Raw genomic sequence first — 21,827 nt, 5'->3', positions numbered from 1 at the left:
TAGCTCAGAAATGGATCCCTCCAAATATAATCAAAGAACAAACTGCTATTATCTTCAGACCACTCAGCCAGGAATAACAGCATTTTAAATGTTAAAGTCATGGGTAAGGCTCTCCTCTTGACTAAGTATGATGGTTTAGCCAGTGGAAAACAGCAGCCTACCTATAACAAAAGGTGGGAAATCGGTCTAGATTCGTCCTCAGAAGATTAGACACAGGACTCTACTCACAGAGAAAAGCAAGACCAGTTGACCATCTCTGATGTTCTGAACTCCTATGGGCTGGACTGCTCTTCCAAAGCTCAGTGTAGAATTTCAGCTGGGGTTTGGGGCAAGGAGGGGAGGAGCAGCCAGGAAACTCCACCTTGGGCCCCTACCACTTCCTAATTATCTCGGCAAGACTAATCCAGTTCAGTCTCCTGTGAGGGACCCTATTCTTCCATTATCTCCATGTGCCACAGGGCACACTCACACACCATCATGAGTCTCAGGATCACCTTCCTCAATTTCAACTCTGTTGCCCTGGGAAGGACTCAGTGTCCCCTTATTTGTCTAGACTTAGAAATGCTGAGTCTTATTCTTCACTCTCTGCTTGTATCAATTCTGAGTTTACCCACCAGAAGGCTACACCATCCCAAGACCTGTTAGCTACTAACTTGGTTTAACCCACAAGTCTGCTTGAACCACTAGGCAAGGTGCTCTGCACCCCAGGATCGGCAGAGAGTTACCTGACTTGGCGAAAAAGTTGATGAGGGCATCTGTCTCGCAGCTCTTATACAGATCCGCCAACTGGGAGCTGCAGTTCAAGCCCAGGTTGTGAATCCGAAGTCGTCTCTGACCGCTGACGGTTGTGTAGAGCACGGCGCACTGCAGAGGCAACGTTTCCTGGTTAGCATGTCCACTCAAGCCAGCCTGGTCTTACTTACATGCACAGGACAGCGTGCACAGCTCCAAGACCTCTAAACCCTCCAACAGGCCTTTCCTGTTAGTGCTAAAGACTAAACAACACATAAGGGAGAATGATGGCCAGTGATGCACGGGGTGTCCATGCAGCATTTAGCTGGTTTTAACTTAGGTTTTAATGGGGCTGTTCACATGCAAATACCTGTTTGTATTTCCACAATGAGGCTACACTTCCTAGCTTAGATTTTATTGCCAGGGATTCAGGTCCAGAAATAATACCTTCACATTATCATAGTCCTACTCCAGGCTCACTTCACCCAAAAAGAAACAGCTAGCTCTGGTGACAGGTTTTATACTAATGATAAACGTATACATTTTGGTAATGTGAACAAGTAACCATTTCCCCATTTCTGTGATTTTAAAGAACACATTAGTTACTAGAGTTCTTCCTCAACTTAATGTCAACCTCTCCCTTCTTCGAGAGTGAGACTGTTGTCTGAAAACTGACCATTAGAATTTCTCCTGTTTTATGTCAAAGTCTCCACGGCTTCTAGTTAATCTTATTTGCTACAAAACCATGTTCTGTGGACACTTGCTTCTGATATGATGACCTGTCTCAGCACAGTGTCCGGCGCATGGCAGGGGTGCAGCAAACCCGAAGGGCTGAGGACCGATGCCTGTCATCCGACCTCAAGTCTGTGGGGTCTCATGCAAAGACTCCATAGACATCATTAGTTCAGAGAAACAGCACAGGAATCAGGGTGTGCAGAATAAACCACAGAGCGCTCCAATCTAGTGGCTTCCACCTTCGGAGAAACGGAGCTGGACTTCCTTATGGAGAGACTGAAACAGCTGATGGTCTTGGGAGTCTCCCCAGTGATCACTGTCAGTAACAAACTAAGCAAAAGATAGGAGTCCGTTCTGAGTCACCTGAATCAAGGCTCCAGTGTCTTCACTGAGCTTGTCATCATGCTTGAACTCCACAGTCACGGCCTTGTCACAGTCGATGGCTGCCATCTCTACGTCAGTGGTGTTGTTCATATAAATGCCGCCAAAGAAGTCGGTAGCTCTGAAACCTGAGGAAAAACAAATTTTGTTTCTCCTTATTTTACTGTCATTTTCTTTGTTGGCCTGTTGTTAGTTTCAAGAGGAAGCAATCACACATCAGAGACCTGAAAAACAGTATAAATGAAAAGTACCTGTGCTGGTACGAACCCGCATAATAGCATCAAATCCTATTTTCTTCTCAATATCATTTCTGAGGTCATTCAAAAACTGTTGGCTGTCCAAGTGTATCTAAAAAACAAAGGACAATCATGTCCACCAGGTGGCAGTAAAATACTGAAAACAATTCTTTTTTTTTTTAATCTTGATTAAAACTTAGTTTATCCAGAAATCTTAAGGTTCTGAAAGCCCTTTCAATGTTATTTCATTTGTAATCTTGATCTTATCATATCCCTTAGCTAGTTTACAATATAAGTATGTAGCTATGCAATTAAAAATAATTACATTCATCAAAATAAAGATGATGAACATTTGTCCCATTTGTTGGGGGAACACTCGTTCCCTCTCCATGTTTCCATGTGGAGGTACACACATCAGAGGCGCCTCCTCACCCCTTCTCAGGTGAGGGCAGGTGAGGTCTGAGTTTGGGACAAGAAGCCGGGTGGGCAGAGCTCAGCCTCTTCTGCAGCCTCTGGGTAGGGCAGTGGGGCGGTGGGGTCAGGCAGCCTGCAGGAAGCACGCATCGACTGGCCCTCAATATTGAAGCTTGCAAGGGCCAGGGGTCCACAGGAGATGCTTCTGTCTGCACCCACCCTGTGCCTGGTGGTGTCTGTCTCACGGAGGGGAAAGGAGTAGCAAGTCCCACAGACCTGGGTCCCTTCCAGTGCTGACATTCTGATCACCTCTTGACTCAGTTCAGGCTTGCAAGAGGGGGTATAATGAACTGACCCCTTCAAACCATAACAATTTAAAACAAAACGCGGTCACTTTAAAAAAGCAATCTTAAATATACTGAATATAAAGGTTTATATAACATATAAACATTTTATAGAAAGTATTATTTCCCTCCAACAAGGAAGCTTACATTGATATTCAAACCTGAGGCTGAATTGAGCTGTCTGTTGCCATACCTTAGGAAGCAGGAAAGCACTTTTTTTTTCCTTAATTTTTTAAAAAATTTCTTTTTGATTGAAGGATAATTGCTTTACAGTATTGTGCTGGTTTCTACCGCACAGCAACGTGAATCAGCCGTAAGTATGCTTATATCCCCTCGTCCTAAGCCTGCATCCCACCCCGCCTAGGCCGTCGCAGAGCCCCGGGCTGGGCTCCCTGGCCGCACCGCACGTCCCCGCTGGCTAGAGTCTGACACACGGCCGCGTGCGTATGCCAGCGCTACCGTCCCGTTTCGTCCCGCCCTCTCCTTCGCAGGAAAGCGATTCTTCACGAGTCCATCCTTGTCCATCGGCTCCAGAGGTCACATTTGTCGGTTGCCCACAAGGGGGCGCAGCTCTCTCAAGTTCCGAGAGGCAGGAGGAAACCCGGGGGAACAGATGGCGGGCCTTTACCTGGAAGCTGTTGTATTTGTAGAGCGTCCCCCCCGTGAGCTGAGGCACGAGCCCCAGGGAGGCCACGTCCACGTACTGACTGGGGAAGAGGAAGAGGGTCACGCAGCAGCCGTGAGCCACGCAGTCTTTGGCCAGAGAGTCGTAGACGTTGGTCTGAGGCTGGAAAAGTATCTGAAGAAAAGGGGGCACAGAGGGGGAATGAAACCCACGGAACGTTTCTGTTGTTAGTGTCTACTGTGTTCTCCAGGCTGAGCAAGCAAGCCGTGGCGCTCCCCAGGGCAGCGGCTGTGCGCCCGGCGCCCCGTGTGCCAGGCGTGCGCCCCGTGACGTGCACGCATGTGCGTGGTGTCATCCGACCCCTGATGACTCCAGGGACGCTGACGCCGCTGCCCTCCCTGCACAGGCCGAGACGAGGCGACCGGTCTGCGGTCGCGCGGCCCCGGCTGGACGCCCGCCTCACGGCCCACCCTGCCCCGACTGGGTCCCAGGGCAACACCTCAGAGGGTTTGAGCAAAGCGTATTCTGAGCCCCGGGCACCTCAGGACTGCCGTCCTAGGGGGCTGTCCATCACTTTCACCCTCTACCTGACCTTTCCGCATTTTCCCCCATTTCTCCCATCCCCGTAACAGTCTTACCAACCAGTGTCTTACATGGGTTATACATGAAAAAGCTTGAGATTTTATCTTAATGTAGGTCAGATATCACTTTCCCTAGGAACATATAGTTTCCTCAATTATTTACAATTCACAATCTTCCTTACAATGTACAGTACCCTGGATTTATACATGTAACTTTGCCCCCTTTCCTACACAAATCACACATGGCCTCTCTCTCTATTCCCTTGTAAGAACTGACATGACATTTCAAAGGGCAGCTGTTTACAAATACCTTTTCTTTGTCTGTATTAATCATTTTTTTGTCATCTCTGTTTTTGAGTTTCCCTGGTGCTTCTGCAGTTGGCAAAGAGGAATGGAAGATGAACAGCTTCCCAGGACAGTCTGCTGCCTTTAAAAAAAGAAAGAAAGAAAAAAGACTTCGGTGGGAAAGTTTTATTGTAAGGGACTCAGAAAAATAAAAGTCCTTTCTATGAGCCGAGCACTGTATACATCTCATTAATCCTCACAATAACCTTGTGCCTTATATAGACTGGGAAACGGGCTCAGGGAGGCTGAGAGATCTGCTTCAAGTCAAACAACCTGTAAATGAAAGAGACTATAAATATGTACATATCGGCTGCACTGCAGGGCTTGCAGAATCCCCAGCCGGGACAGAACCCAGGCCCCAAACAGTGACAGCGCAGAGTACCAACCCCTGGACCACCAGTAGTCCCCAGAGAGCCAATACTTAAATGTAGGTCTCTGTACCATGACATTTTAAACACCTGTTAAAATGATGTGTCCAAGTAAAAATACTTTCTCCTTTATCCAACACAAGTCTTTCAGAACCAGGTGAATCCCAAAAGTAGAAGTAAATAATACGATTCCCAGTATCCTGACAGAATAGGAGCTCTTCTTTGAAACCGTCAGTAAACAGATGACACCTGCAGTGGTGGCCGAGGAGGAATGCGCAAGAACGCAGTGGTGCTGTGGCAACAAGAGATGCAGGAACCAGCTTTCAGGCGAGAGGACAGAGGGAAAACTGTGGGGTCACGGTGACCCTGCCGACCTGCAGTCTCTGCGAAGTAACAGAGCCCAGGTGGGCGCCATGAACATCGAACTCAGCATTAAGATCAAAATCTTATTTAAGGAGCTGAGAAGTAGCCTATGAGCAAAGCTTACTGAAAGTAAGTAACGCGGGATACTGCCCCCCTGCAGTCCTGCCTCTCTCCAAGTCGCCTGGGCACATCGCTGCCTCGAAACGAAGACAACCATTCTGATCACAGAGGTGGCTCTTCTCCCTGTGATGCCTGAAGGCTTTCCATTACAGGAGAAAGTCCACATCCCTTTATCTGGGCAGGAAGGCCAGGAAACAGTGGGATGTGTTGCACCAACATTTGCTGTGTGCAGCTCTGCCCCAGACCTTTGCACACATTTCTTATTTCATGCTGACAACCTGGGGAAGAAGGTAGTATGGGCTGCATGTTAAGGTCAGGAGAACTGAGGCCCTTCTGGTCTGGCCCGGGTCACACAGCACGGAAAAAGTTTCAAGGCCCTTTGGAGCCGAGTCTGAATCTGTTTTCCAGTCTAATCTTCTTGCCCTGACCATCCCCTACACTGGAAGTTCTAACCCTTCCTGCTTTCCTGGAGTACACCATATGCTTTACACACCTCTTTATCTTTGCACTGTTCCCTCTGGCTGGAATACATCTCTCCCTTTCTGTGACCTGGAGCGGTGTGTGCAAAGATGGGGTTCAGTGGCACACGCTGGTGTGCCCGGGTCAGCTGCAAAACTTGTTGGGAAGTTATTGCTAATAATAAGGTATGTGGGTTTGTGACTAACTTCCTCAAAAAGCAAATGAAGAGAACTCAAGGTTAGCCCGGTCCTAACGTGTCTCACCACGTGACATTCTGATGTGCTTTGTGGACTGGGTCCCAGGGGGAGGGTCCCCGCTGACACCCTGGGGAGGGGAGGTAACCCAAGCCCCGTCTCATCTTTGCTGTGTGACTCAGCATGAGCAGCAGTTTTATCGTTGCCCGAGACTTCTACTGATAGTTACTGACAGACACAACATTAATGAGGAGGAGGGAAGCTTCCTTCTTCTTGTGAAGGTGAAGAGCATGGACAGTGGTCCTCCTTGTGCAGACACACAGCACAGGAGAAGCACACTGTCAGCACTTCGGCCAAGAGACACGTTACTTCCAGTAACCAAATCCTAGTAACATCTCCAGTGATACTGATAACAGCACATTAAAGGTTTTGAAATTCCATGACTAAATTTTTTTCATTTTCATCACTCTTACAAAAGTATTTTTTTTGTCTTAATTCAAGTAGCAAAAAAGGTATAAAACCTTCTTAAAAGTCTATCTTCTCCCTGACTTTTCTTGCCTTACCTGTCCAATTTCCCTAAGGAATTTATTGTCAAAAATTCTTCTATCCATCTAGATCTTTGCTACTCATGGAAGGATTGTAATTTTATACCACAGGAGTTAAGATCATGGGTATAGTTCCTATCTGCATGGGTTTAGAATCCCAGCCATTCTATTAGCTTAATGACACTGGGCAAAATATTTAACTTCTCTATGCCTCAATCGGGCTTCCCTTGTGGCTCAGCTATTAAAGAATCCACCTGCAGTGCAGGAGACCTGGGTTCGATCCCTGGGTTGGGAAGATCCCTGGAGAAGGGAAAGGTTACCCACTTCACTATTCTGGCCTGGAGAGTTCCATGGACTGTATAGACCATGGGGTTGCAAAGAGCTGGACACGACTTAGCGACTTTCTGTTTCACTTTCATGCCTCAATTACCTAATTATATGACATAGGAATCATCATAACTATTATACAAAAATATTGAGAGAATTCAATGATCCAGGACATGGTGTTAATCATAATTACACATAAATGATTGCCTAGTTAGTATTATCCATTGAGTAAAACTCTGAAGGAAAAAAGATAAAGTATAATATTAGAGAAAAAAATTAAAAAGTCATATTTATCTTTTTTCTTTATATATATAATGGCTATTAATTTCAGACTTAATAATTTCATTAATTACATCCTTTAAAAAATCTTTGATCAGTTCAGTTGCTCAGTCGTGTCTGACTCTTTGCAACCCCATGGACTGTAGCACGCCAGGCCTCCCTGTCCATCACCAACTCCCGAGTTCACTCAAACTCACATCCATCGAGTCGGTGATGCCATCTAGCCATCTCATCCTCTGTCGTCCCCTTCTCTTCCTGCCCCCAACCCCTCCCAGCATCAGAGTCTTTTCCAATGAGTCAGCTCTTCGCATGAGGTGGCCAAAGTACTGGAGTTTCAGCTTTAGCATCATTCCTTCCAAAGAACACCCAGGGCTGATCTCCTTCAGGATGGACTGGTTGGATCTCCTTGCAGTCCAAGGGACTCTCAAGAGTCTTCTCCAACACCACAGTTCAAAAGCATCAATTCTTCGGCACTCAGCTTTCTTTATAGTCCAACTCTCACATCCATACATGACCACAGGAAAAACCATAGCCTTGACTAGATGGACCTTTGTTGGCGAAGTAATGTCTCTGCTTTTGAATATGCTATCTAGGTTGGTCATAGCTTTTCTTCCAAGGAGTGTCTTTTAATTTCATGGCTGCAGTCACCATCTGCAGTGATTTTGGAGCCCCCCAAAATAAAGTCTGACACTGTTTCCACTGTTTCCCCACCTATCTCCCATGAAGTGATGGGACTGGATGCCATGATCTTCGTTTTCTGAATGTTGAGCTTTAAGCCAACTTTTTCCCTCTCCTCTTTCACTTTCATCAAGAGGTTTTTTAGTTCCTCTTCACTTTCTGCCATAAGGAGGGTGTCATCTGCACATCTGAGGTTATTGATATTTCTCCCGGCAATCTTGATTCCAGCTTGTGCTTCTTCCAGCACAAAAGTCTTTGATAGGTAGCAATAAAAGGAGGAGCTCCTATGGCTTCATACACCTTATGTCCCTACAAAACGTTGTTTCTACCAGAATCTGGTTGTGCCCACATGAGGGTATCATACAGGATTTGACGAGTGACGTGTCTTTCTCGTTATGATGGAGAAGGTTGAGGAGGGCTGACCTGGAGAACCCACTGTTCAAAACTCAGCTCCAGCGTCCTTTCTTCTGAGAGAGGTGTTCTCATCGCCCTCGGCAGAGCTGCTTGCCTCTACTTCTCTGCCCCCACTCTGCTTTGTAGATGAGGCTTTTCTAGAACTCATGACACCTTATGTGTTCTGCTGTCTCCCAGAATCTCAGGTCCACGCAGAAGGCAGGCCTGTGGCTCTCCTCCTGTGTGTTTCCCTAGCCACAGCGCCCTCCCTGCACCCGCCTCAGGTCTGGCCCCTCACCCTACAGGTGCCCCATGAATTCCTGTGGAGGGAAGGTGGCGACACAGCATCTTGAAACCAAGCTGAAGCGTTTATGAAGACGACTGAGACATGAACTCCCCGCATCTAACGATGTATTTGAAGCATAACTGCTAAAGGCCTTTTCCCTCCAACTTTTTGGCAAACTCTGCTCATCTCGTTTTATGGGAAAGTGAAAGCTAACTCAGAAAACTGTTCTGAGGCCAACGTGAAAGACAATGCCAGCAATTCACATACAGTTGGGTTATGAGTGTCAGATTTTAAAATAGGTGCAGATTTTGAAAGACTATATATATAAGAAAAAAGACACTGAGAGTGCACGGGGCTGTCGACACGGAAGCATGTACAACACAGAACTGAAGGCTTCAGCTGGAGCGCGTGTGTGAGAACGTTCCAACAAGCCCCTTTTTATCTTTGTGACAGATCTGCACGTGTTTTATGTCCATTTTTGTCTTCCGTCTTTGCTTCAAAAAGTTTATTACAACTAATTATATATAGCTTTGACTTGGCATCTATCTGATAGAAGGTAAAGCTATAATTCCAGTGGGGGAGTCCGGTTCTGCAGCGTCTCCACTCGGACACAAATAACAAACGGTGCACTTTGCTGTCCTTTCAGCTTCTCCTCCTATCCAGGGGGATGAGACTCCGGGCTCTGGCCTCCTGGGCAGAATACACTGAGCTGTTCACTGACCTGCCGCAGACCTGGACCCAATAGAGGTCCTCTTTGCTCTCCTGCCCCACACCCTTTTTCGGGGAATATTATCAATAAACATCATGCCTTGTATTATAGACTTGCATCTCTTCTACACACTGTAAGCAACTTAGAAACAGAGACAGTAGTCCTAACACTGTCTCCTAAAACACAGGCATTTAGTCGATCTTTGTTGACTGAAAGAACAAGTGAATGAATGATGTGGCCTCTTGGGTATTAAGATGCTACCCTGCAGATTCTCAAAACTGTTAGCCTTCAGCCTGATGATGACTTCAGGCAAGAAATTTAGTACCCTTGTATATGTATATACAAATTTAAGTCTGACTGATTTTTAGCCACACAGGCCCTGAAAGATGATGAGATAATATGACTGTCAGAGGCAGCTGAACTATCATACACACATCAGACATTTACACACTTTTACACAAACACACAACACATTTATCCTATTTTTTCTTCATCCAAACCTGATAAAGTTGCTTGAGGCAGAAAGTATAACCCACAGACAAGCTTCAACTGTATTACAGTAGTTTCTGCTCTTATACAACAAATTATAATCACCTGGAATCTTCCTAGGAGATGCAGAAGAAACATTTTTCATCAATTTGTTACTTATAGCAATAATCTACTTGTAAAAATACTTTTGAGGAAACAGACAATTAAAGGCACATAATAATAGAATTACTAAGGCAAATGTAGAAATCAGTAGAAAGGTCAGGGAAACTAGAAACATCCACCCTAAGTAGTAGTAGTATTTTTTATTGTAGTTAAGGCTAACACTATGAATTGGAATGCTTATCACAACTGACTCTAGGAAACCAGCTAGTGAATCTTTTCTACACTTTAGAGATTGAATAATGTCTCCACTTAATGCTCTACATAAGAAAGAAACTTTCTTCGTTGTGTTCTTCCTTAATTTAACCGATAGTTTAAAGCATAGAAGAGCTTCCCTGGTGTCTCAGTGGTAAAGAATCTGTCTGTTAATATAGGAGACACGGGTTCGATTCCTGGTCCGGGAATATCTTCACATGCTGCCGAGCAACTAAGCCTGCGTTCCACGGCCACTGAGCCTGCGCCCTGGAGCCCACGTGCCACAGTTAGCGAAACCTGGGGTCGGCAACAAGGGAAGCGACTACAATGAGAGGCCTGCACACCGCAATGAGGGTCGGCCCTGCTCACTGCACCTAGGGCAACAAAGACCTAGCACAGCTGAACACATAAATTAAAAATAAATAAAAGCACAGAATGAGACATTAAATCATAGTTCAATGAAAAGCATTCTTAGTCCAAGTGTAATGTGAAGTTGGAAGGATCAGTATGCAATTTCCTGGGGAGCTAACTTAATGTGAGGATATTCTGAGAGACTGCAGAATGAGTAGCAATTCTTGATGCTGGTGGTTCCTAAATGATAATCAGCAAACTGTGGAGCTGATGAATCAGGATCTCTGGAAGTGGGGCCAAAAAGCTGTAGTTTTGAAAAGTACTTGCCTCTAAACACGTGACTGCACTGACATGAGGTGGGGCGTGGCTGCCTCCTGGGCCTTCTGCAGCCGCAGAGTCCGTTTCAGGGCTGCGGCTGGGGGACAACCTGCCAGCAGACACGGGGCAGTAACTGCCATCGACAGTGTGTCCAACTCTGTCGTTTTGTAAAGGCAGTTCCTCATCTTCATAGGAAGATAGCTCTTTACCTTTTCCAAAAGGAGCTCATTCCACTTTGTAAGAACAGTGTACTTATTAACTCTGACTTCTGATTAGTTATATTGAGATGTTCGTTTCTTCTCTTTAAACGTCAGAGGAAAGGCATACGTTACTCTAACATGAAAACTGCAAGTATAATATAAAAATAAAAAGGAGATCAGCTGAAATGAACTGGCCCCTGCTAAAGGACAGGCAGCTGAGAACACTGACAGTGCGGTCAGCGTGGTGCTGAGTGACCTCCAAGAACACCCTGCTCGTTAAGAACACAGTTCTTTTCCGTCATGTATCATACACCACACTCTGGACACGTGGAAAGCACACACACAAATTGCTCCCTACATTTCTTCTTTCTAGGATGCTTACTTAGCAGCCTCTAGACCACCTGTGGACTGCCGATGTGGAACCCACTGTGACAAGACAGTATCGCTCCCCTCTAGAAATGATATATGGGGTTGAGCTGGGATTCTGTATGCATATTTTAATGAAGCCTAGATTTTCTTTTATGGATGAAACTTCCTGTGTGTGTGCATGCCTGTCTTTTTAAAAAATTCATTTACTAGCAACTAAAGAAGAGCCACTCTGCTGTCTTAACTAACGATTTACTGGCTTGCGATTCTCCACTCATCTTTCCTCTCAGGCACATGCATGTGAATATACTGTTGCTCCCAGGACGAACTCTTTAGGGTAGAAAGACCTGTAGGGTCATGTATACCTTATCACATATCAGGAAATGTACATATGAATTTCTAGACACCTTTTTGGAGGACAGAATAGCAACAACTGCAGAACTTTCAAACTGAAAGAGCTATTTGTCTTTAGCAGTGTGGAATAAAATAGGAATTCCTAAAGTCTTTCTGTAGCCCAAGCAATGATCACTGCTGGCTTCCACAGGATGAAACTTAACATCTCCAAATTGCTTTCAGATGTAAAATTTATCATTAACTTTACATTAAATTAACATGTACTGAGGCTTTTTGAGGGACATCTGCGGTCTTTAATCTCATCAGTAAATACTCTGAAGATCAAAAAACCCAGGCAAGCATCTATACCGGAACCAGACTAAAACGTCTGGACACAAAACTTATGTGGAAGTAGTTCATAAACTTAATTCTGTAGGGTTGTTGTTGCTGTTTGTTATTATTGCTAGCCATTTTATCTTAAAAATTAATTTAAGTGTAAGTTTACTAATAAGAATAAAAAAACCAATTTCAGGAACCAGCTGTCTAGGCCAACGGTGACTCCTCTGCTAAGTAATAATGATTAAGAGTGAAGCACTTTCCAACCATTCTGCCTTCCTGAAATCACTGCGTTATTACTACGACAATGACCAGGGTCACTTGGGCCCAGCTTCCCAACCAGAGTCATGCCAACCCCACACCTGCTGGCGTTCGGGAAGGCCCAGCAGCAATTGCTTCTGTCACTGACAGTTGCGACTTTGGCCCTGCATGTTTGAAAACCCCCAGGAAGGAGAGAAATGGGGGTTTTTCTCTTCATATCTGGTAGTTCAGATGTTGTTGCAATAATTTAAAAATAGATCACATAAAGTTCATGTGAAAGCCAAAGGGAGGAGCTAAACTGGAAACCTGACAGAATCAGCTGCTCAGATGCTAACAGCGCTGGAATGTAAACGCTAGGGGTGAGCTGCGGTCTGGCCATTTCCGCCTGAGATTTGCAGGCAAGTCAGGAACAGCCTCCAGCAAGCTGCATGTTTTAATGAAGGCTGTATTTTGTTCATGGATGAACCTTCCCATGTGCGTGTCATTTTTAAAGTTTATTTACTACCAACCCAAAGTGGCTTCTGCTCACCTTTAGGGCTTCCATGCCAGCCTGGATGACAGGGGCAAAGACGGTCTCATTTTCATTAGAGTCTGCAAACATCTCTGGAATCTGATCCAATAAACTGTAAGAAATGAATGCGCAAGAGGCTTTAAATACTTTGCATATTTATAAAAACATCGAGAAGTAACTCACGAACACATCAAAGCTAAACACATGTGGCGTTTATTTTACACGGAACACCTGTGGGTGAATCTCACAGGTCCCTCCCTCAGGGAACGATATCCTGGCATGGTCTGGCACCAAAATTCCATGATCTGGTTGGAAAATTTACAAAAATCATGCTCTTTACAACTGTCACTTTTCTATTTACCACATTTCTGATCTCTTAGACTCTGAATTATAGAACAGTGGCTACATCATCAGTGAAGATGCTCATCCAAGCACAGGAAATAACTCCTGGGCTGCCTTTCCAGCAAAGAGAAGGGATGGACAGGGCTGAGCGTGAGTCCTAAAACATTCCTCATTTTAGATACCAGTCTATACTGAGAGGAGACAGACCTAACATAGAGTTTTATAATCCATGTGTTAAAACCCCCTTGTTAATGACAAAACAAAACATATGTGATTGAATCAAGACATGAACGAACAGACAAGTGATCTGGGTCTAAATTATAAAGCACTTGGTACTTGCTTGTGAATCACAGATTGAGATTCTTGATAGTTGACAAGGAAACCATCCAACAGAGGAACAAAGACCTCGCTGACGTCGGTCACCACCATCATCTGAGGCTGGGCCAAATTACTCTTTACGTTGAAGAAATGCAGAACTTTGTTATATGTGATAAAACCAACTCGAATTGCAGAAGTTTCTTCTTGATCTTCCCTGTGAGAGGGGAGAAAAAAAAGCTTGAGGCTCTTTCATAAATTTATGAGAGAGAGGTTTCTATGAGAAATTCAGTAAGGAATTTGAATTAAATTCAGTAAGGAATTCCATAAAATATATGGAAGATATATTTAAAGTTTTGTTATCATTTACCAGATGTAGATAATACTGAGTCACAGTGGTGGGGTGGGAGATATTTCAAAACTAAGTAAGTTGATAAAGAAAAAAAGTTCTCAAAAATCTAGGTGAAAAAAATATTATGAATTTGTTTGTATTTTTCTAACATATTTATTCTCAAGCCATAGCAATTACAAAGTATTCCACCCCCACCACCATAAACAAGCTAGGCTTAATACATTCTTTATAAACAAAGCTCTCAGAAGTCACCAGAAGGTCAGAGTAACAGATGGCATATCTGAATAAAAACACACGTTCAGATGACAAACGGGACAGCTATTTTATCAAGCAAGGACCTGCTCCTCCCCTGTGACTCGTCTTACCCATTCTCAAGACTCAACAGGAGAAGGGCTAGATTTTGAAAGTTATATACCATATAATGGAGAAGGAAATGGCAATTCGCTCCACTATTCCTGCCTGGAGAATCCCACGGACAGAGATGACTGGCGGGCTACAGTCCATAGAGTCACAAGAGTCAGACACAACTTGGCGACTAACCCACCATGCCATATAAACAAACATACAGAGCAAACACGTGAAACAGCCCCATATACGGATTAACGATGAAATCACTAGGGAACCGCTTGTGATACTCACAAGCAGACAGTAAAAGCAATACAGACTACACAATTGCAACAGAGAGTTTAAAATTCTTGCAGAATTCCAGGACAAGGCGCTACTCTTCCTGAAAGGAGTATACAGGTATGAATCTTCTCACTCAAGTCTGTCCTGAGTAAATTCAGAGTTGAGAGGTCTGGACTCCTATTTTCTTTCTCCCTCCCCCTCCTGCTTCCTCACCCCTTTCTAAAATAACACACCTGGACACCACTGATGCTCTTACTAATAATCAGCAGTGGACATAACACGGTGCTCAGGGACGGTGTGAGAGCTACAGAACACGGATGCCACTTTCTCTGACCCTTAGATTTCAGTATAACTTACTCTGCTCAGGGAGCAGCTTTTTCGAAAAAGAACAGCTTGGTTTCTAAACTTTGCACATGGCCTGAAGACTTCCCTGGTGGCTCAGACGGTAAAGCATCTGTTTACAACGCAGGAGACCTGGGTTCGATCCCTGGGTCGGGAAGCTCCCCTGGAGAAGGAAATGGCAACCCACTGCAGTACTATTGCCTGGAAAATCCCATGGATGGAGGAGCCTAGTAGGCTACAGTCCATGGGGTCTCAAAGAGTTGGATACGACTGAGCGACTTCACTTCACTTCACTAAAGAGTTACTTGAGAACAAGAGAAAGGGAAACGGAATGATGTGAAGTTCCAGCAGCTGGTCCCACCATCGACATTCCAGTTTCCTTGATGTTTCAGCAGAGTACAGGCTGACTCTTGACTTTAAATCCTCTTCTATTTTTCTGTTTACTTTGCTGACAGCAGTTGCTCTTCACTGTGGCCTTGATAAATGAGGGGGCAGTTTAAATAGATCCTTATAATCTCTTCCAGAAGCACTTGGTAAATGTTTGTATTCTGGACTCTGGCAACATTTTTAGAAATGGGAATCCTTACCTTTTGTAAGGATTACTACACATACACAGACTCTCTTACACACACACATCCCCTCCACACCCTAAACTGTATGACCTCAGGCAACCATGACTATACCATACGGCGTCCATGTTCCCCTCTTCTTTCCTTTTTCGTTAGACTCTTATTCCTCAAGGCCAAGCACAAGTCCTCCTTCTATGAAACTTCCCTTGATGCCACCAATCAGACCTTATTTCCTTTTCCTAACTTCCTACAACTCCTTCTCAGTTGGCTCTTGGTGCATAGTGTCTTTCAGTTAACATTTCCCGAATCCTCGACTATAAACCAATAAAGGTCAGGGCTCAAGGCTTACGCTCTCTGCTCTGAGGGTCTAGCACAATGTGGGGAATTAGAGGTCTCGCTGAGGATGATTATCATGACGGTGAAACACGTGTTTGGGATGGCAGGTTAGAGCCCAGACTGATAAACTGATTGTATCTTTTCCCAACTCCAGGTGAGTGATGTTGCGTTGGTAGCTTAAAATCAGCCTCCTGGAAGTATTTACACTACAGAAATGAGCAAACAATGCAAATAAAGGCTTTGCTTATTTCAGAGCAGTCTTCCAGCACACCATTGGTTAAGCTCCTATTTCCCAGGGAACCTTCTATTACATAAGAGAAAAATGTCCAGCAAATCATGCAGGGCATTTATCCTCTTTTAATAGTTAACTTGGAGTCAGCTGAGGCAAAAGAACAAAAATTATAGAGAAGAATCTGGATTGCTATTCCCCGTTGGATTTGGACATTTTTAGTGATGGGAAAAGAGTATCCTGGGATTCATAGGGTTCACTTAAATTCTAATGAACATTTTTTATAAATATCTAATCAGGACATCTCACATTATTACAAAATAGTAGGAGTAGTGTTTTCACTGGAACAGTTGTTCTTAAATTTGAGAAACAAAGAACTATGCTAAAATGTTCTTTTTCAACAGGATAGCTGCCTTGATAAACCATATCCAGAAGAAAATGGAATCTGTCTCTCCTTCATATTAATTCTATAGAAATTCTGTAAAGTTACAGACAGGATATCATAAAGAACAACGTGGTTTGTTCCCTTTTTCAATGACCCTTTCCCTCAACACTCGCCCCTATTATAATGGGATGAATCTGATAGAGCAACACCGAAGATATCAAGTAACCTGAAGAACTAGAATATTCCAAAATCAAGCATTTTGAACATATTAGCTACACCAGCATTAAACATAAACAACTCAGAAAGAAAGCCAAGAGTTTGGCGTGAATAACAAGTAAGACACTTCAAATCTTTTCTGTCCTTTTCCAGAAAAAGTCAGACAGAGAAGTCTGTCACCCTGGCCATACCGAAGACGCAATTTCGAAGTCCAATAGTAAGGAACGGGCTTTCCCTTCTCAAAAGACTAGCCAAGAGATGAACATACCTTAGACACTCGTGGCAGTGGTGGTTTAGTTGCGGCTCCCTGGACTGCAGCCGCCAAGCTCCTCCGTGCATAGGATTCCCCAGGCAAGAACACTGGGGCGGGTTGCCACTCCCTTCTCCAGGGGATCTTCCTGACCCAGGGATCGAACCCATGTCTCCTGCGTTGCAGGCAGATTCTTTACCACTGAGCCACCAGGGAAGACCTGACTTAGACATTAACGAAGACTTATACTGTGCTTTAAAAATGCTCTTTGGCACATTACCTGCTTTAATTCAAAGAATGAAACCAAACTGATGGCAATCATACCATGAAAAATACAGTTATCCACACGCACACACACATACAGCCCAAAACAGATTTCATGGAAGAAGACAGAAAATAGATTTGTTTTAACCTAAAAGATGTGCTCAGTCATGTCTGACTCTTTGCAACCCCATGGACTGTAGCCCTCCAGACTCCTCTGTCCATGGAATTCTCCAGGCAAGAATACTGGAGTGGGGTACTATTTCCTTCTCTAGGGGATCTTCCTGACCCAGGGATCAAACCCACATCTCTTGCATTTCCTGCACTGGAATGGTCGCTCAGTCATGTCTGACTCTTTGTGACCCAATGCACAGTCCATGGAATTCTCCAGACTAGAATACTGGAGTGGATAGCCACTCCCGTCTCTAGGGGATCTTCCCAACCCAGACATTGAACCCAGGTCTTCCACACTGAAGGTGGATTCTTTACCAGCTGAGCCACCAGGGAAGCTCATTTTAAAAGATAAAGAGAAGGTATTTTGGCTTGAATAAGAACTTTTATGAGAAATATTTGAGAAGTGGCAGGGAATAGCCAGCAGTATCTTTTTACTTTTCTCCTATCTTTGGCCAAAGTCACATGTCTGCTCCAATGGTATATAAAAGTTATGATGACACCTAATAGTGTAATTTTATAATTTACATCAATAGGTTATAAGCTGCATATCACCAGTGTGCTGAAAAGGCACCCGGGGCTGGTGAAGTGACTAGACATGTGAATAGTCATGTGAGAAAGTAATTTGAAGCACTTTGAGAGAAGGGGAGAGAGAGAGACTATTTCCAGAAATCAGAGTAGCTTTCACACTCCTCAAGTGTGAAATTCAGATGTAGTATATTAACGCGGCCCTGTCAGAGGTCTGTGATCAAAGACGTCATTTTCGGCAGAAAGTCCATCCTTGTGAAGTGTCCCTGAGAATGAGGTAACAGAAACTGTAGTCACAACCGTTGGCAGGCAGCAAGGCCTTTTTTCCCCCCATCTTCATCTTGCTCCAGCTCATTCTTCACCGCAAGATTCAGTCTGAAATCACCTCCGTGTTTTTTTAAACATTCCCACTGCTCTTCCAAACCATCTCCTTGAGAATATGATGACTTCAGCTTCACAGATACAAACAAAACGACTCCTGGGAGGTCCAGCACCAGCGCTCACTCAGCTGAGCCTCACTCACGGGCACCACAGCCCCAGCCACACGTGGAGCAGAGAGGAGGGGCGCCCGAGCACTCACGCAGCCGTGGGGGCTGTGGACAGCCCAGCCCGCAGGGCACCCTTCCAGGACGAGGCTGCTGATGTTCAGGGTGTGGGGAGGGGCGGAAGAGATCAAGACTGGCGCACACACTAGGTTTCAGGCGGTCTTCCACAGCCTCTTTTCTTCCTGAAGCATGCCTTCCATCGCATAAACAAAGCTTTCTCCCTGCTCCAAGTCTCCTTCCTAGATGCTAGGTCCAACCCTAAACAAGCTAGTTTGCGTAGGAAAAAACATAGTCATGTTTGCTAACACACTTTCCATCTTTCCTTTTATGCACTCCCCCTGCAATGACAAGACAAGTCACAGGTCACAGAGGCAGGAAGGCTGCCGAGGGGCCCGACAGGGAACCAGATGGACAGAAAGAAATTTGGCCACAGAGCCGCAATGGCTGCCATGAGGTCAGTTTTCCTGCGTCCCTTAGAAATACCTACCGCACCAGCAACTACCTGTTTCCACTGGAAAATCAGTGTTTTTGAAAAGGGAAAACGGACTGCCAAGGCTTTTCCCACCACACTGCTGGGATCTTCCTTACCACTTAGAATGGACTTCTTTAAGATTAGCTTTTGCTTAATTATTCATTTGTTTGTTTATTTTGGCTGCACCAGGTCTTAGAGAAAGCATGCGGGATCTTCGCTCTTTCTTGGGACACGTAAGGGCCTTTTTGTTTTTCAGTTGCGGCATGCAAACTCTTAGTTGCGACATGTAGTTCCCTAACCAGGGGCTGACCCCGAGCCCCCTGCATTGGGACACAGAGTCTTAGTCACTGAGCCAGCAGGGAAGTCCCTGGAATGTGTTTTGAATGTTGCTTACTGTGGCATTATTTCTTATCAGTTTTCTTTTTCTTGGTACAAAAGAGCATTCTGACTCTTTAAGGATTATTTGATGCTGTTTAAACAATTATCTAATGTCCCCATTAGCAAAAAATCTCAATGGGCCATTCAGCACTTGTTTTCTGGGCAATAAATTAATTCGGCAATATTGTGTAAGTTACAAAAAGAATGGAAGTTCCCTTACTTTGGAAGTTTCTCCAGCACGGTTTTCAGCTCTTCACATATGAGCTTCACAAGTCCATTCTTGATGTTACTATATGACACATCAATCATGAAGATGAAGGCTGGTGGGTTGGGAGGCTTATTCTTCTACATGAAAGCAAGCAAATCACACACATATAAAGTTCATGCGTTTCATAATCAAATTAAAGCCCCCAGGAACTCTAGAAGGTCATCAGACCTCTCCTTTAATATTTTATGATATAACATCTGTGGAATCAAATCACTTTCTGGAACAGTCTCTGCCACTATAAAAAAGATAAAGCCTGTTTATTTTCCAGGCTGCGACCTGAGTCGCACTACTGAAGTAGACAGGATTATGACAGCTAGCAGAGAAGGTTCACTTTTGCAGGGCTCAGAAGACATTATGACCCCAACTGCCCAAAGGTGGGTACAGTCTGGTGGGGGCCTTGCTTATAACCCTCTGCCTTAGGGGAAGAAATGTGTCTAGAACCCTGGCACACTGTGCCATCAACAGTACAAAACTATAATTAGTGTTTGTTTTTAAAACTGAAGTTAAACTTCATAAACTTGATTGATATCATCATGTTCAACTCTTCCTTTATAAGCTCTTTAAAGATATGAAATTAGATACAAAAATATAATTGTATACTGAAAAATTTATACTATATTATCAAAAACTTACCTGTTCCTTACATACTTATGGTAAAAAAAAAAAAAGTTGAATACTGGGTCTTTTTTCTATCTGCTTGAAATAATCACTGTTACATAAAGCAGCTGCTAAATACGTTTTGTAGCTTTTGGTTCCTTTACTGGCTGGTGTTCAAACAGCTCTTAGCAAGGGATTTGTCAGTTGGATTGTACAAAATATTTAGGAAATAGAACCACAGGCAAACGTCTTTTGTGACACTAGAGAATAAAGAATTAAGGCTAATTAAATCTTAACTTTAGGATAAATGAAAAATGTTCTAAATTATATTTTAATTGCTACAGTTATAAAATTAGGTGATAATATCTCCCAATTATCTTACTAATTCATCCTATATCCAACTGTAGGGTTAGATGTAACGTTTCTCTTATAAAAGTCATTTGTTAAGAAAAAAAATTGCAGGACTTGAAAACTACCAACCTGATTTTCATAGTTTTGCCACATCCAGAATCAGACCAACAAAGAAATATAAGAATTCTACTGGACTTCCGTGTTTGTAGAGTGGTTAAGAATCTGCCTTGCCGTGCAGATGAGACCAGTTCAACCCCTGGTGGAGGAAGATCCCACATGTCTCGGGCGACTGAGGCTGTGCGCCGCCACTGCCACTGCTGAGCCCAGGCTCCACAGGAGAAGCCCGCTCACCGCAACCAGAGAAAGCCTGACGCCGCAACAAAGACCCAGCTTGGCCCCAAATAAAACAAGTCAGAAAAAAGAAAACAACTACTGCTGTCTACACGAGCAATTTTTATTGCCAACCTCTCGATTTCCACATAATCTAATTCCTGACATGCTTATGCCAATTCACACAGAATTAAAACAGTCATTCCCACTGACTGAACCAAAACCTGAGACCACGCCAAACATGCCCTAGCACTTTCACCCTCTCTCTGAAGTTCAGCATCCCCAGTTCCCCACTGAATGTCCTCCATTATCTCCAGTCTACACATTTCTACGTCATGCATCCCTCTAACTTGTTTTCTGCATCTTCTTCATCTTCATCACTTTGTGTGTTAGACAGTTCAGTCACGTCTGATTCTTTGCGACCCCATGGACTGTGGTCCACCAGGCTCCTCTGTCCACGGGATTCTCCAGACAAGAGTACTGGAGTGGGCTGCCATGCCCTTCTTCAGGGGATCTTCCCAACCCAGGGATCAGACCCAGTCTCCCGCATTGCAGGCAGATTCTTTACCATCTGAGCCACCTACACAAAACTAATACATCATTCCCTTAAGGAACATTGCCTTACAACAGCTCTATCAATAACATCACTACACATCAACCCAAAGGCTTGGAAATGTGAAATTAGATGTGACGCTTCCTTTTCTTTCCATCAAGTTCCATTGATTTATTCTTCCAAAATGCTTCTTTCGCATGTCTTACCCCACCCACCTCTTAGCCACTGGGAAGCATCTCATCTTGGGCCTTAACACCTGTACTGGCCCCATCACTGGCTGCCTTCACCCAGCACTCCACCCAGGCACCCCAGCGGGCTTTGTCCAGCCAAGCCTAGCAACGGATGAACTCTATACGCTGGTTTACTGCATCATCTCACTAAAACTGCTCTCTCGAAGCTCACAGACCTCCTGGCTGCAAACTACAGCGACCTGAAATAAAACCCAGCTCTCCTCCTCAATCTCCGTCTCTGCAGCTTTCAGCCTGGCAGGCCACTTTCCCTTTTTCAGCTGCCCAGGCACAAGGTGTCATTTCCCCTCCCACTTGTCTGATCTCCCCCTCTGTTTCTCACTTTCTTACCTCTTCCAAAGGACACCTTCCTCGCTCTCCCTACCACATGCTCCAGCACAGAATCTCATTTGCTCATTTTTAAGCAGCACCTCTCTATCGACGACTCCTCAGGTTCCCTCCGCAGGGCCTGTTTCCTGAGCTCCCGGCCAGCATTCCGGTCAACTACAGCACAGCACGCCTCCCCGGCAAGGCCCCGCCAGCACCTTAT

The 21,827-nt window shown here is 44.5% G+C and overlaps 1 protein-coding gene across 1 annotated transcript in view; it reads right to left on the bottom strand.

The window, feature by feature from the left end:
* Positions 1-21,827, bottom strand: part of SEC24D (SEC24 homolog D, COPII coat complex component) — a 113,007-nt gene that overhangs the window by 15,045 nt on the left and 76,135 nt on the right. Inside the window, exons 10-17 of the mRNA XM_052642403.1 lie at positions 19,172-19,296; positions 13,316-13,507; positions 12,652-12,745; positions 4,359-4,475; positions 3,471-3,641; positions 2,100-2,196; positions 1,831-1,976; positions 726-864 (exon numbers count right to left, since the gene is read on the bottom strand). Coding sequence (XP_052498363.1) covers positions 726-864; positions 1,831-1,976; positions 2,100-2,196; positions 3,471-3,641; positions 4,359-4,475; positions 12,652-12,745; positions 13,316-13,507; positions 19,172-19,296 — 1,081 coding nt within the window. The remainder of the gene's footprint in view (positions 1-725; positions 865-1,830; positions 1,977-2,099; positions 2,197-3,470; positions 3,642-4,358; positions 4,476-12,651; positions 12,746-13,315; positions 13,508-19,171; positions 19,297-21,827) is intronic.

Source organism: Budorcas taxicolor, chromosome 6, assembly GCF_023091745.1.
Source record: "Budorcas taxicolor isolate Tak-1 chromosome 6, Takin1.1, whole genome shotgun sequence".
NCBI lineage: Eukaryota > Metazoa > Chordata > Mammalia > Artiodactyla > Bovidae > Budorcas > Budorcas taxicolor.
The sequence above is the reverse complement of the archived record's forward strand: the minus strand, read 5'-3'. Positions and strand labels throughout refer to the sequence as shown.